At 40.8% G+C, this 16401-nt stretch overlaps 1 protein-coding gene across 1 annotated transcript; it reads right to left on the bottom strand.

Annotated features, from left to right (window-relative positions):
* Positions 1–4644: 4644 nt before the first annotated feature.
* LOC307095199 (ferritin heavy chain-like) lies at positions 4645–11484 on the bottom strand (the record flags this gene model as incomplete). The annotated part of the gene is made up of 2 exons (XM_079764403.1): positions 4645–4971; positions 11248–11484. 2 exons carry the CDS (start codon positions 11482–11484, stop codon positions 4645–4647), a joined length of 564 nt encoding a protein of 187 aa, XP_079620529.1.
* Between the last annotated feature and the right edge of the window lie 4917 nt (positions 11485–16401).

Genomic DNA, 16401 nt, shown 5'->3' with positions numbered 1-16401 from the left:
GATAATCTACACTAATAAAAGAGAAACATGCAAATTAACCATCACTCTGCTACGCCCACCAGCCAATCAGGAGCAAGTATGCAAATTAAGCCAACAAATATGGTGACAGACATGGAGCTGGAATGAGTAGGAGGCTTGGGTTGCCCCAGGAGATGGAGGAAGCCAATCTTCCTGACTGCCCTGGCCTTCCCTGGCCTCTGCTCAAGGCTACAAAGTTTCAATTATAGAAGATAAATAAATCCCAGATACCTGCTTCCAGCCGGCTCTGGCCTCCACTCAAGGAGGTGCTGAAAAAAAGAAAAAATGAAAAAAAGAAGGGGCTTGGAGCCTGGGTTGCTGGGGGCCTTGGCCAGCCTATAAACAGCCATCAGCCCCTCACCCAGGCTGGCCAGGCACCCCAGTGGGGAGCCCCCCCTGAAGGGGGTGTGGCTAGCCTGAAAACAACCCTCAGCCCCTCACCCAGGCTGGCCAGGCACCCCGGTGGGACCCCCCATCCTGAAGGGGCTGTTGCCAGCCTGCAAACAGCCATCAACCCCTCACCCAGGCTGGCCAGGCACCCCAGTGGGACCCCCCACCATGAAGGGGCTTTGGCCAGCCTGAAAACAGCCCTCATCCCCTTACCCAGGCTGGTCACGCCCCCATGGAGTAAGAGTCCCTGCTGGGGGGTTTGGCCAGCATGCAAACAGCCATCAGCCCCTCAGCCAGGCTGGCCAGGCACCCCGGTGGGACCCCCCACCCTGAAGGGGCTGTGGCCATCCTGCAAACAACCCTCAGCCCCTCACCCAGGCTGGCCAGGCACCCCAGCAGGGACCCCCACCCTGAAGGGTATGTGGCCAGCTTGAAAACAGCCCTCAGCCCCTCACCCAGGCTGGCCATGCCCTCACAGCGGGGACCCTCACCTCATGGGGGCTTGGCTGGCCTGCAAACCACCACAGGCCCCTCACCCAGGCCACCCCACACCCCAAGGGAACCCCCACCTTGATCCGGGACACCCTACAGGGCAAACCAGCCGGCTCCCACCCATGCACCAGGCCTCTATCTATACTAATAAAAGGGTAATATGCTAATTAGACTGGGAGACCTTCCAGGAGACCTTCCGGACCTTCTTCTGGACAAAGCCATGGTGGCGGGGCCGAGGTAGAGGTGGTTAGAGGCCAAGAGGGGAGGGCAGTTGTGGGTGATCAGGCCAGGATGGGACGGCAGTTGTGAGTGATCAGGCTTGTGGGGGGTGGGGCCGTTGGGGGTAAACAGACCAGCAGGGGGGCCAGTTAGGGGTGAGCAGGATGTCAGTGGGGGTCAGTTGGAGGTGATCAGGACAGCGGGGGGGGGAGCAGTTTGGAGTGAGCAGGCCAGCAAGGGGGCAGTTGGGGGTGAGCAGGCCAGTGGGGAGGGAAGGTGGAGGCAAGCAGGCTAGCAGGGGGGTCAGTTGGGGGTGAGCACACTGGCATGGGGGCCAGTTTGGGGTGATCAGACTGGCAGGGGAGCAGTTGGGGGCGAGCAGGCTGGCAGGCAGAGTGGTTAGGGGCAATCAGGCAGGCAGGCAGGCAGGTGAGCGGTTAGGAGCCAGCAGTCCCAGATTATGAGAGGGTTGTCCAACTGCCGGTTTAGGCCCGATCCCTGTAAACCAGCAGTAGGACATCCTTCAAGGGGTCCCAGATTGGAGAGGGTGCAGGCCGGGCTGAGGGACAAACCCCCCCCCATGCATGAATTTCTTGCACGGGGCCACTAGTCTATAATTATAAAAGTATAATATGCTAATTATACCAGACGTCCTTCCAGACATCCTTTTGGACGACCTTCTGGATGAAGCCGGGGCTGTGGGGAAGACCGGGTCCTAGGATGGAAAGCCTACTCTTGCATGAATATCATGCATCGGGCCACTAGTGAAAACATAAAATGATTTGGAAGGTTTTCTAAATCATATGTGTACCAATGTATGTGTGTGCACATATGCACACATGTGTGATATCTGTGTCTGTGAATGTGTGCATCTCAGGATTTCCTCATGATGTCAACTTTGGAGAGAAATATTATTTTCAGCTATCTATGGGTTTTAAAGGCTAAATTCAGTCCAACCTCTGATCCCCTTCAATGTGAGCAGAGCCAAAAAATCCTGTGGTTGCTGGACTCTGGAATTAACCACATTTCCATTGACACTGAACTCTAGTGTGCTTGGTGCTGTTTCTTGTTCCCTCATTTGCTCACCAAATCACAGCCTTCCCACTTCCACCATGTTAGTCTAGTCTCTATACCTGAGTTCATATTTTGGTTTCAACCTGCCCACTTGGCTGGGTTCCTATACCTAGATACTGACTCTTTCCTGAACCAAACCCTGCATGTAATATTTCCTTAAAACTTAGGACATTGGTCTGTCTGCTGCTCTTACAAACATTCTATAGTTGAATCAGTGCCCTAGTTAGACCTCCTCACTTGAACAGGTTGAAGAAGCCCCAGCATGCCATTTACCTGATATTTTCTGTTTGATGACGATCAATATCTGAGAGTTCATACTTTTACAAAACGGGATCATTTTGAGTTTGAATACTTTGAAATGCCAAAATAAACAAAAGTATTAAATAAGAAATAGTTTTGTGTGTTTTGTAATATATAACCTACACACATATAATTTCATTTCTTAAACAACTAATTACCAGTCTATTGTTCCTAGTGCTTGCTCTGATTTGGTGATTAGGAATATCACTTCATATCACTTCCCCCTTTTGTAGGTTATAAAATTGATTACAATGTTCATAAACAATAGTTGTCACAAATATACAAAAATATGTTATATATTTTAATTAAATATGTCACATATTTATAATAAATCAGTTAGGACAGATAGGAAACATACTGTTTTTATGTAATCCAAAATTTAGAATTTAAAGGATTTCTAAGATTATGTTCTTCAGAAATGTACAGACCAGGGACAGGAGATAAAAAACAAAGGAGAGAGGACTTACTTGTGATGAATTATTTTATTTTCAGATAACAAACTTCTCCATTATTTCCCTATTTTTCTTGGTTTTCATATCTGTAAATATACCAAATGTAGTAATTTTATAAGCATGTCAAATTATAAATAATATCTCCTAAAATTCCTAAACCAACAAAGTACTTTTTAATCTCTAATCAGTACTAAAATACTACATACATTTTCATTTTCCCCTGATTATTAACTTGTTGCCAGTAATTGACAAAATTTTATAGTGGGGCTTATATAGATTTTCTAAATACTCAGAGAAAGGCAGGGGTGATTATATCTTCCAAAACTGCCAGTGTTGCTTTCTTTGGGTCTCTTTAGGCACAAGATGGAGAGTTCTGGCAGGAAAAGTAGTGAGGCAACTCCAAGCTTCCTAGCACACTTAGTTGCGCTGTCTGCAGAACATTTTTTTGTATGCAGATATAACTCCTGCTCTGTGTGTGCTTATTTATTTAAACTTTTTGTATATGTTGTTAATAAAAAGGATCTAAAATTAATATTAAAAATGGCTGGACTCTTCCTCTCTGAAATCAATAAAAATATATTTTTCGGGCACCCACCCTGTTCTCTGTACTTTTTTCAAGAAACACATTCACATTGCTGCTCAGATTTTGAAATTTACTATAATTGTCGGTTCAAAGAAATAAAAGTGGCTGGAATGTCAAGCTGACACATGTCCCTAAACATAGAATTATGCATGTGAGGTCACTACTCCAATGCATGAGTACTGGGCTCAATTAAACGTCAGGTGAGGCTCAGGTACACACTCTCCTCCAGGTACAAGGGACAGTTATAGAGTAAGAATAAGAGGGTGTGCAGTTCATACCCTGGTGATAAAACACCATTTAGTGCTGAGACATATTTTAAATACTTTCATCTGAATTTTAATAAACAGAAGGAACTTCATAAGGCAATATGTTACAATGTTTATGGTTGTAGTTTTAGCCATGAAATGAAAACCTCTAATGCAGTCATTATGGAAAACAAATTTGGCTGTTTTGAAATGTCCAGGGACTACCTTACAGATAAGCACTGAGGTATATCATATACATTGAGTGGCCAGATTATTATGATCTCTGAACGCATAATAATCTGCCCCTCAGTATGTATATATATATATATATATATATATATATATATATATATATATATTAGAAGCCCGGTGCATGAATTTATACATGTATGCATGGGTGGGGTTCGGCCAGCCAGCCTGGCCAGGGGGAGGGGACATGGGTGGTTGGCTGGCCTGCCTGCTGGTCGAACGCCTGGTCGAGGGAACAATTTGCATATTAGCCTTTTATTATATAGGATTTACACTGAATGGCCAGATTATTATGCATTCAGAGATCATAATAATCTGGCCACTCAGTGTATATTTTAAAGGATGCTGCCAGAACAAGATATTTTAGGAAAATAATTTTGCCAAATAGTGAAGATTTAAGCTGGTTGAAAATCCAATTCATAGTTTAACTCCAAATTTAGCATGTTCCAATTCAGGAATTCTAGCAGTTGCTATATCTTTTTTTTGGGTTGGTACAAAATTACTTTATTTGAAGGAATAGTACAAATGAAAGACATGACTGGATGATTTGGTACAAGTTATAGAAAAGGTAAAGGTATCTCCAACATGCAGTACTGCTTTGGTGACCAGAGCAGCCTACGGCTTAACTCTCATCACTGTCTCCCAGGGTGTGCTTGTCAAAGAGAAACTCTGCCATGCTAGTTTCAGGGGCCCCCATCCTGCACAAGTTGGTTATGTGGTCACCCAATTCATTGATGAATTTCACCTGGTTATTCAGGTAGTGAGTCTCAATGAAGTCACACAAATGAGGGTCATTTTTGTCAGTGGCCAGGTTGTGCAATTCCAGTAGTGACTGACTCACAATTTTTCCCAAGTGTAAAGCACACTCCATTGCATTCAGCCCATTCTCCCAGTCATCACCATCTGGTTTCTTGATATCCTGAAGGAAGATTCGGCCACCTCGCTGGTTCTGCAGCTTCATCATTTTCTTCTTTCTTTTTTTTGGTATTCTTTTTTTAATTATTATTTTTATTAAGGTATTAATATGTGTACATATCTGACCATTTCCCCCCCCCACTCCCATATATGTCCTCACCCCCCAGAGTTTTGCGTCCATTGGTTATGCTTATATGCATGCATACAAGTCCTTCGGTTGATCTCTTATCTTCCCCACCTATCCCTAATCTTCGTGCTGTAATTTGACAGACTGTTTGATGCTTTACTGCCTCTGTATCTATCTTTTTGTTCAACAGTTTATAATGTTCTTTATTATCCATAAATGAGTGAGATCATGTGGTATTTTTCTTTCATTGACTGGCTTATTTCACTCAGTATAATGTTCTCCAATTCCATCCAGGTTGCTGCAAATGGTAAGAATTCCTTCTTTTTTATGGCAGCATAATATTCCATTGTGTAGATGTACCATAGTTTTCTGATCCAGTCATCAGCTGATGGGCACCTAGGCTGTTTCCAGATCTTAGCTATTGTAAATTGTGCTGCTATGAACATAGGGGTGCATATATCCTTTCTTATTGGTGTTCCCAGTTTCTTAGGATATATTCCTAGGAGTGGGATTACTGGGTCAAATGGGAGTTCCATTTTCAGTTTTTTGAGGAAACTCCATACTGTTCTCCACAGTGGCTGCACCAGTCTGCATTCCCACCAGCAGTGCACGAGGGTTCCTTTTTCTCTGCATCCTCGCCAACACTTGTCGTTTGTTGATTTGTTGATGGTTGCCATTCTGACAGGTGTGAGATGGTACCACATTGTTGTTTTGATTTGCACCTCTCGGATAATTAGTGACGTTGAACATGTTTTCATGTGTCTCTTGGCCTTCCTTCTGTCTTCTTTTGAAAAGATTCTATTTAGGTCCGTTGCCCATTTTTTTATTGGATCATTTATCTTCCTTTTATTAAGTTGTATAAGCTGCCTGTAGATGCTGGAGATTAAACCTTTATCAGCGATAACATTTGCAAATATGTTCTCCCATACAGTGGGCTTTCTTGTTGTTTTGTTGATAGTTTCTTTTGCTGTAAAAAAGCTTTTTATTTTGATGTAGTGCCATTTGCTTATTTTCTCTTTAGCTTCCATTGCCCTAGGGGCAGTATCAGTGAAGAAGTTCTTTTGGCATATGTCTGAGATTTTGCTGCCTGTGGATTCCTCTAGTATTTTTATGGTTTCCTGTCTTACATTTAAGTCCTGTATCCATTTTGAGTTTAATTTTGTGTATGGTGTAAGTTGGTGATCTAGCTTCAATTTTTGCATGTATCTGTCCAATTTTCCCAACACCATTTATTGAAGAGACTGTCTTGATTCCATTGTATGTTCATGCCTCCTTTGTCAAATATTAATTAAGCATAGTGGTTTGGGTCAATATCTGGATTCTCTATTCTATTCCATTGATCTATGTATCTGTTCTTGTGCCAGTACCAGGCTGTTTTGAGAATAGTGGCTTTGTAATACAGCTTGAAATCTGGTATTGAGATCCCTCCTACTTTATTCTTCTTTCTCAGGATTGCTGTGGCTATTCAGGGTCTTTATTTATTCCAGATGAATTTTTGGAGAGTTCTTTCTAGGTCTGTGAAATATGCCGTTGATATTTTAATGGGGAGTGCATTGAATCTATAGATTGCTTTGGGTAGTATGGACATTTTAATGATGTTGATTCTACCAATCCATGAACATGGTATGTTCTTCCATCTGTTTATGTCTTCCTCTATCTGTTTTTTCAGTGTCCTGTAGTTTTCCGCATATAGGTCTTTTACCTCCTTAGTTAGGTTTATTCCCAGGTATCTTAATTTTTTTGGTGTGATGGTAAATGGGATTGCCTTTTTAGTCTCTCTTTCTGTAAGTTCACTATTTGTATATAGAAAGGCCATAGATTTCTTGGCGTCAATTTTGTATCCTGCTACATTGACGAATTCATTTATTAAGTCTATGAGTTTTTTGATGGAGTCTTTCGGATTTTTTATGTACAATACCATGTCCTCTGCAAATAAAGACAGCTTTACTTGTTCTTTTCCAATTTTGATGCCTTTTATTTCTTCTTCTTGTCTAATTGCAATGGCTAATATTTCCAGTACTATGTCAAACAGGAGTGGTGAGAGTGGGCATCCCTGTCTTGTTCCTGTTCTTAGGGGAAATGTTTTTAGTTTTTGTCCATTGAGTATGATGTTTGCTGTGGGTTTATCATACATCGCTTTTATTATGTTGAGGTATGACCCTTCTATTCCCACCTTGTTGAGAGTTTTTATCAAAAAAGGGTGTTGAATTTTGTCAAATGCTTTTTCTGCATCAATTGATATGACTATGTGATTTTTATCTCTCAATTTATGTGATGTATCACGTTTATTGATTTGTGGATATTGTAACATCCTTGCATTCCTGGGATAAATCCTACTTGGTCATTGTGTATGATCTTTCCGATATACTGCCGGATACGATTTGCTAGAATTTTGTTGAGGATTTTGGCATCTATGTTCATGAGGGATATTGGTCTATAATTTTCTTTCATTGTGTTATCTTTATCTGGTTTTGGTATTCGGGAGATGCTGGCTTCATAGAAGGAGCCTGGAAGTGTTCCTTCCTCTTGAATTTTTTGGAATAGTCTGAGAAGGATAGGTTTTAGTTCTTCCTTGAATGTTTGGTAAAACTCTCCTGTGAAGCCGTCAGGCCCTGGGCTTTTGTTTGCCGGAAGCTTTTTGATGACTGCTTCAATTTCTTCCATAGTTACTGGGATGTTGAGCTGTTTAGATTCTTCCTGATTGATTTTTTGAAGGTTATATTTTTCTAGGAATATGTCTATTTCCTCCAGGTTGTCCAGTTTGTTGGAATAGAGTTGTTCATAGTATTTTGTAACTTTCCTTTTTATCTCAGCAGGGTCTGTTGTTATTTCACCTCTTTCATTTCTGATTTTGTTTATTTTGGTCCTCTCTCTTTGCTTCTTGGTGAGCCTGGCTAGAGGTTCATCAATCTTGTTTATCCTTTCAAAGAACCAGCTCTTGGTTTTGTTGATCTTTTGTATTGTTTCTTTGGTCTCTATGTCGTTTATCACCGCTCTGATATTTGTTATTTCCTTCCTTCTGGTTACACTGGGCTTTTCTTGCTGCTCTTTTTCTAACTCTTTGAGTTGTAGGGTTAGGTAATTTATTACCATTGTTTCTTGTTTTTTGCAATAGGCTTGTAGAGCTATGAACTTCCCTCTCAAGACTGCTTTCGCTGTGTCCCATAGATTTTGGATTGTTGTGTTTTCATTGTCATTTGTTGCCATGATGTTTTTTATTTCTTCCTTGATCTCTCTGGTGACCCAGTCTTTGTTTAATAGCATGCTGTTTAGTCTCCATGTGTTTGATTTCTTTGGATTATATTTATTGTAGTTGATTTCCAGTTTTATGCCACTGTGATCTGAGAAGATGCTTGATATGATTTCTCTCTTCTTGAATTTGAAGAGACTTTGCCTGTGACCCAGCATATGGTCTATATTTGATAATGACCCATGTGCACTTGAGAAGAATGTATATTCTGTGGCTTTGGGGTGAAATGTTCTGAAGATGTCAGTTAATTCCATCTGTTCTAGTAAGTCAATTAGGATTGATGTTTCTTTGCTGAGTTTTTTGTTTAGAAGATTTGTCCAATGGTGATAGTGGGGTATTAAAGTCTCCTACTATGATTGTATTGCTATTAATCTCTCCCTTGATATCCTCCAGGAGTTTTTTTTTAAATGTATTTGGGTGCTCCTATATTGGGTGCGTATATGTTTTCCAGAATTATTTCTTCTTGTTGGATTTCTCCATTTAGTATTATGAAGTGGCCTTCCTTATCTCTTGTTATGGCATTTACTTTGAGGTCTATTTTGTCAGATATAAGTATTGTTACCCCAGCTTTTTTTTCATTTCCATTTGCCTGAAAGATATTTTTCCATCCCTTCACTTTCAATCTGTGTGAGTCTCTTGTTCTGAGGTGGGTCTCTTGTAGACAGTATATATATGGGTCCTGTTTTTTTATCCATTCAGCCACTCGATGTCTTTTGATTGGACCATTTAGTCCATTTACATTTAAAGTTCTTACTGAAAGGTATTTATTTGTAGTCATATCATTTTTGTGTCTGTATTCCTTCTTACCTGTTTATTTCTTCTTTTTACAGTATTCCCTTTAGCATTTCTTGCATTGCTGGTTTGGTGGTGATAAAATCCCTGAGCCTTTTTTTGTCTTCGAAGCACCTGATTTCCCCTTCAATTTTGATTGATAGCCTTGCTGGATATAGTATTCTTGGATTCAGTCCTTTGCTTTGCAACACTTTGTATACCTCCTTCTATTCTCTTCTAGCTTGTTGTGTTTCTGTTGAGTAATCATTTGACACTCTGATGGGTGTTCCTTTGTAGGTAACTCTCTGTCTCTCTCTTGCCGCCTTTAAGATTCTGTCTTTATCATTTATATTTGCCATTGAAATTATGACATGTCTTGGTGTGGGTCTTTTGGGGTTGATCCTGCTTGGGACTCTCTGTACTTGTGTAACTTTTATCTTTCCCATATCTGGGAAGTTTTCTGTCATTATTTCTTCAAATAGATTTTCTAATCCCTGCTGTTCTTCTTGTCCTTCTGGCAGCCCTATTATACGCATGTTACTTCGTTTCATGTTGTCCCAAAGCTCCCTTAGGCTTTCCTCCTGCTTTTTAATTTTTTTCTCCAATTGCTGTTCAGCTTGAGCTTGTTTCTGTACCTGATCTTCTAACTCACTAATTCGGTCCTCTGCTTCTTCTAGTCTACTGTTGAAACTTTCCATGGTGTTTTTGATTGTAGCTATATCACTTTTCATTTCTTCCTGATTCTTGCATAAGTTGTTGATTTTCTCATCCATCCGATGTATAAATTCCATGACCATTACTCTGAACTCTTTTTCGGTCATGTTGCAGGCTTCAGTTTCACTAATTTCCTTTCTTGGCGACTCCTCATTTTCCTTCTTCTGTGAATTGTTTCATCTCCCCATTCTGATGATCACCAGAAAGCTCAAGCTTCAGTTTGCGTGGACCTGGGCCGTGTGCTGTGGGTACTTCGCTCCACCCGAGTGTCACTGAAGTGCTCTGACACTAGGACGTGTGGCTGCCATTGGTTGGTGGGAACCAGGCTTGCCCAGGGTCAGTGTCCCCGGTGTTCCATGGGTCTCGTGTGCACACTTAGAATCAGGGGCCCTGTCTGCACCACACTGTTGGTATGTGCCGAAAATGAGTTCCCTAGCATGTGCCAGGAGTCAGAGTTTCCCTGTGTCTGCACCAAGAATCGAGTGTCAGAGTCTCTGTTGCCTAGTGCAGTTTCTCGTTGAGAATCAGGGTCCCTGTGTGTGCTTGCACCACAACTGGAGTCACTGGCTCTTAGTGTGAATGCGCTGTGAGTCAGGGATCCCAGGCAGCTGTGTCCAGCGTGCCAAATTCCCTGAAGTGGAGCTGTGTCCTGTGTGTGCTCTCTCTACTGAGCCAAACCAGCTAGGGCTTTGCACACTCTCAAATTCCTGAAGGGTAGCTGCCTCTGTGCACTCTCCCAGATTCCCCAAAGGGGGGCGGAGTTCGTCTCCTATGCACCAAATTCCCCAAAGGGGAGCCCCTCTGTGCACGCTCTAAGATTCCCCAAAGGGGAGCTGTGTCCCGGAAGCCAAATTCCCCCAAATTCCCTGAAGGAGAGCCCTCTGTGCATGCTGTCAGATTTTCCCGAAGGGGAGCTGCGTCTGTCCTGTGCCCGCAAAATTCCCTAAAGGGGAGCGCCTCCCTGCCTGGGCGCTCTGCAGCTTGGGCGAGGGGCGGGTCTATCAGTTACTATGGTGCTATCTGAGAGTCTGTGGGGAGGGCGATAGGCTCTTTGACTCACAGAAATCTGCTGCTGGGAAGTCTGGATTATTGCTGTCTGTTGGTCTGAAGCTGTGATAGCAGTTCTCTGTCCCCAGTGGCTTCAGGGTCCTGGTTTGTGTCTGAAGCCAGGATCCTAGTTTCAGGCAGCTCTGTTTCTCAAGATGGCGTGGTCTCCGCTTCCGCACCAGCCGCGGAGAAGTGTTCGCTTTGTGTGCGGGGCTCCGCCGTCTAGGACTGCCCGGTTAGGCAGCTCCTTGGAAGACCTGCAGAATCTAACTGACCCTAGCTCATAAACACACACACACACACACACACACACACACACACACACACACACCACACGTCTACACTCTCCTCTATGGGTTCCTCACTCACACTCTCTCTCTCCCTACCTTACTGCCAGTCACCATCTTTTTTTTCCCCAGCAGCTTCATCATTTTCTCGGCATGTTCCCTCTCCTCATCAGATTGGTGAAGAAAATATTTGGCAAAGTTCTTCAAAGCCACATCATCATGGTCAAAGTAGTAAGACATGGACAGGTAGATGTAGGAAGCATAGAGCTCAAGGTTGATATGGCAGTTGATGGCAGCCTCCAAATCCTGGTGGTAGTTCTTGTGCACATGCGAGGTGGACCCAGTCTTCATGGTGGGCTGCTGAGGAGAGGCAACTGCGTAGCACTGGAGCGGAGGCAGGGGGCCTTGGGTCATCTGGGCATCGGAGGCGCTGTGAGGAGGGCGCTGTGAGGGGACAAAAGACTGGCCTGGTGGTGTCTGCGGTGCAAGCACCAGATTCTGTCCAAGCACTATTGAAGCAGAAAACCACGGCTGCTCTCCATGAAGACTCTGTTATATCTTTTTGGTGATTCAACTTCCAAAGAAGCATTTCCTCTGTAGAAGGCAATGTATCAAAATGGTTAAAGAGCACAGATTGTGGCACCAAACCTGCTGTATCACCTTGAGTACAATTCTTAATCTCTGTTGTCTGAATTTCTTTCCTTACCTGTGAAAAATGGTGACTTTAGAAACAACTACCTTATGGGATTCTTATGAGAATTAAATAAATATACATGAAGTCTTTAGAAAAATACCTAGTACATAAGAAATAGTATGAACAGTAGCTATTATTATTACCACTTACTGTTCAAGCTTTTGAATAATTTTAGTTGAAATGTATGCTGGGATTTTGAAGCAATTAAAAAATGTCATTTACAGTTACCATATTTTTCCAGATATAAGATGCTATTTTTTTCTAAAATTGTTAAACTAAAAACTGAGGGGCATCTTATACACAGAAGTCAGGGGAGGAGGGAGCTTCATGGGTGGGTAGCTGCCCATACCTTGTCAAACAGGCTTCCTTGATTGATGAGCCTTATTGTTACTGACATCAGCTGATGCCGTGATTGGAGGTGGAGGTGGAGAGTGCACAGATGCAACAGGGACCAGAGCATTCTGAACCCATAAAGATGTCAAAAAATAAAAAAAGATAAGTACCAGTAAGCGATTGTCTTACTCTGCAAAATTCAAACTGAATGTAATCAGCTATGCAAAAGAGCATGGAAATAGAGCTGCAGAGAGACAATTTGGACTTCCTCCCACTGTGCGTATGATCAGACAGTGGAGAAAACAGGAAGAACAACTCCTTAATATGCCATAAAAGAAGAAGGCTTTAACAGGAAAACCAGCAAAATGTTTAAAATAGTGATTTCTTAATTTTGGGTTGGAAAAGTGTGTGTGTGTGTGTGGGGGGGGAAGGGGCGTCTTATACACGGAAAAATACGGTACTTATCTCTTTTTTTTTTTTAATTTCTTTATTGATTAAGGTATCACATATTTGTCCTCATTCCCCCATTCCCATCCCCCACTCCTCCCCACACATGCCCCCACCGCCTTGTTGTCCTTAACCGCTGGTTAGGCTCATATGCTTGCACAGAAGTCCTTTGGTTGATCTCTCCCTTTTACCCCCACCCTTCCCTACCGTCCCCCTGAGGCCCGACAGTCTGATCCATGCCTCCTTGTTTCTGGGTCTGTTCTTGTTCATCAGTCTATGTTGTTCATTATTTTTGAATTATAATTTTGCTGATACTAAGCTACTAAAAGAAGTCCAAGAATAGATAGATATTAAGTCAAATGTCAGTTTAATTGACAACCATTACCCCAGATTTCAAAATTTCATGTACATGCAGTTTTTGTTCTTGTTATTAACTGACTTGATAAGTAAATAGTTATACCTTTGCACTTACACCATATGCTTCTACTAATGAAATCAGTTCAATATATTAAAGTTTTATGTAAGATTATGTTTTTGAAAATTCCACTGATAAAAAAAATGATTTAAGGCTCATCTAAAGAAAATAATATCTCTTTTACTGTGATAATAGTGATAATAGTAATAGCATTATTTTTATAAAGTATGACTTTACCTATGATCTCATTTGTTACAACAGCATAGTAATACAGGTAGAACAGGAATTATAATTTCTGTTTTACTGATGAGGAAATTAAAGCTTCAAAGGTAAAATGCCTTACTCAGAGTCACAAGGCTATTGTGGCTCAAAGCCAGGATTCCAATCCAACTATTAATTCCTCATTCATCATTTTCACTTGATCTTCTTTGCAACAAGCATGCCTAAATAGCCCTGTTCTGAAATTGGGGACCCTTTTTCTTGGGTGCCTTTGATGCATAGTGCATAGTGTGTGGGGGGAGGCACTAAGGCCTCTTTCCCTCCTTACATGAAGGTAATTCTTGGTGCTCTTTAGATTCTGATTGCCCAGTTCAGTGAATTGGGAGGGGCTACACTGGACTTGAATGATAATCTGAGCCTAAAATGAAAAGTTAATTAGGCCTTTCGATACCTAATGAGGTTTCACATAATTTATCACCAGTAGAGAGCACTATAAGATTAGAATTAATGTTAGGTCTTGCATGAAGCGAGAATTGTTTGTATCATGAATATATTACAAAAGCAAAGTTAAAGTGATTTATTTTAAGCAAGCATGATCTGCCCTTGTAATAGTAGATCATTTCCATCAGTTGAATCTTTAGAGAGCAGTCATCCAAAACTTGCATTTAAATGTAATATCAATATTAAAAGGAATAGGCATTACTTGCTTGCCAAAGTTAAATCGAAGAGGTTCAATTCTTAATAAAAATCCAGGCTTTCCTGCTTTCTCCTGAATATCTTGCTTCCAAACCACTGTTGGGGTTTTTATATCTTAGAGTTTCTTCTCCTTCCCAACTCCTATGTTGTATGTGAGTAGGACTCCACACCTACAGAATAGGCTCTAACATCAATTATTCAAAAATATTATGAGGCTTTATTCTGATACCCTTTATTACTCTTGTTTGGGATTTGTGCCTGTTGGGTTTTCTTAAAACATTTTTCTGGCTGTAAATATAAAATTGAGCTTCATTTCATAAGTAGCATTCAGTGTATTCTTTGTGTTCATATAGTTTAGAGACATGCAGTAAATACAAATCAGTGCCAACAGTCAATGGACTAAAATATTGGCATTTAGTTGTAACTAGTTTATAGTATTTTACTAGTCTCAACACTCAGATGCATCATACAATTACTTTCGTGCTGTGGAAAGCTTTGAAATAGATCTGCCTTATAGATAGATTAGATAGATGCATTTACACTTCATATGTTTTCTGTTGTTTTTTTTTTCCATTTTGTCTGTTCCTCAAACTAGCTGTATTAAAAAAAAGATTCTTCCCCCACAGCCATTTTGTTCTCTGATTTCACCTGCCATGAAGTCTCAATGTGAAATTGGCGATAGCATGATTGATCATTTAGCTAACAGCAAAATCATGAGTATGGAGTAAAACTTTAGCTTCACATGCTGTAAGAGGAGAAGCTGGAATGCAAAGGTATTAAAATACAAATATCTCAAACAAAAACAGAGGTAACATGAGAGCTCTGTTTGAATAAGTCTTTTCTCTCTGATAAATGTGCTGTCCATTTCAGTTTGTTTCAGTACACATATTTTTGTATAAATACTGCATTTATTGAAAAATGCTCTCTTCCTTCACCCCCTCCTCTATCACAGTAGTAAAATAATGCTCCTGTTTCTCTTCCTTGCAAAATGAGCCTTTGAGTGCTCTCTCCTGTAAGTCCTTAGTGACTTACTTGCCTGAATGAGGAAGGGGCATGTCTGTGGTAATATTGCATGCTGGATGAATCCCTTTTAGATTAAATTCACAACCAGGTTTCTGTTTATACAGGTGCCAGTAGGTGAACTTGCTTTCATAGTCAGAAGTTAGCTAGCTTAGCTAATCAGGTTCTCTGCACATGAAGGTGAGGATTTAGAATTTTAAAAAGTGCCACGAAGCAGACTGCCCCCATGAAGATCAGGTTTGCAAAACATAGGTTCTATTGTTTTATTTCCCCAAAGGGGCTCTAGCTACACTTTCAGCAGTATATTGTGCCATATGCCCATAGTTTCTATTTAATACCAAGTCCATTAACAAGGATTTTTATGGCCTCCAACAGGGCTTTCAATTGGGGGTTGTTGTTTTTAATTTTGCTTTTCATGAAAGGATTGACATTTTAAGGCTACTGTAAAGTTAATTTACTAACAGTGATAGATAGCATCTATGAAATACAAAATACATTTATTTAGAAAGTATTCATGTGAGCATATACATATCAGAAGAATGTAGGATAAAAAGTTTCAAATTATTTGTGTTAAATATCCAATGAAAGAATGAATATGAATGTCCTTTATATTATCTAGAGTGCCACCATGGCAAGATAGTATGTTTATAATGATTTTTCAAATATTACACATTTTGAATCTATTATTTGGGGCAGACAATTTTATGTATACATGAGTGCCTCTGAAGTGAAGGTGTGAACAGAGATTAACTAATAAGCTGAAATGACAAATGCTAGGCACTTGGACTCAGTCTGTGTGAAGAAAGGGATTAAGGAAATCTGGACAGTATCATGAGGCTTTCTCTATGTTACCCTTTTTAATTCACTTTCCTTCTTGTTCAGTCTTTAGTAATTGCTTACCATTTTTGTTTATTTTTATTGTCTCATTCCCAGTTGTGCTTATAAATGATAAATGAAAAGCATGAGCATAGAAACATATCAGAAGCTTCCATCACTGAGCAGAAGCTCTCAGATTTTTGGTGTGATTTACTTGTTTCTTTTATATAATTTTTGCTCTCTTTGCAGAGCAGTCTCATTCTCTCAAGAACTTGTGGTTGATGGTTTTCTAAGTATTTCCTTATTTCAGGTTCTAGTTATATGCATTTGTGGAGCTTTAAAAAAATCATTCTTGTGTCTTATACTCTTAACATATACCTTAATGTCCTGGGCATCAGGAGCAGTAAACAGGACTTGAGACAGTGTACTTTTTTTTTGTCTGGAGGATCTTGTATTACACAATAATATACAAGTACAGAATACAACATATTGGTCTCTAAACATCATATAATCCTCTCTATACAGTACATAGCATGGAATTTGGCATAACTCACCTTGGATCAAGTCCAGTGGTATTCAGTTACCGGCAGTGCTAGAAACACCTTGATGAAGCATGGACTTGCCACTC

This window comes from Cnephaeus nilssonii (assembly GCF_951640355.1).
Source record: "Cnephaeus nilssonii genome assembly, chromosome: X".
In the NCBI taxonomy this organism is placed as follows: Eukaryota; Metazoa; Chordata; class Mammalia; order Chiroptera; family Vespertilionidae; genus Cnephaeus; species Cnephaeus nilssonii.
Note: the sequence above shows the minus strand (reverse complement) of the source record. Positions and strands in the feature narration are given on the sequence as shown.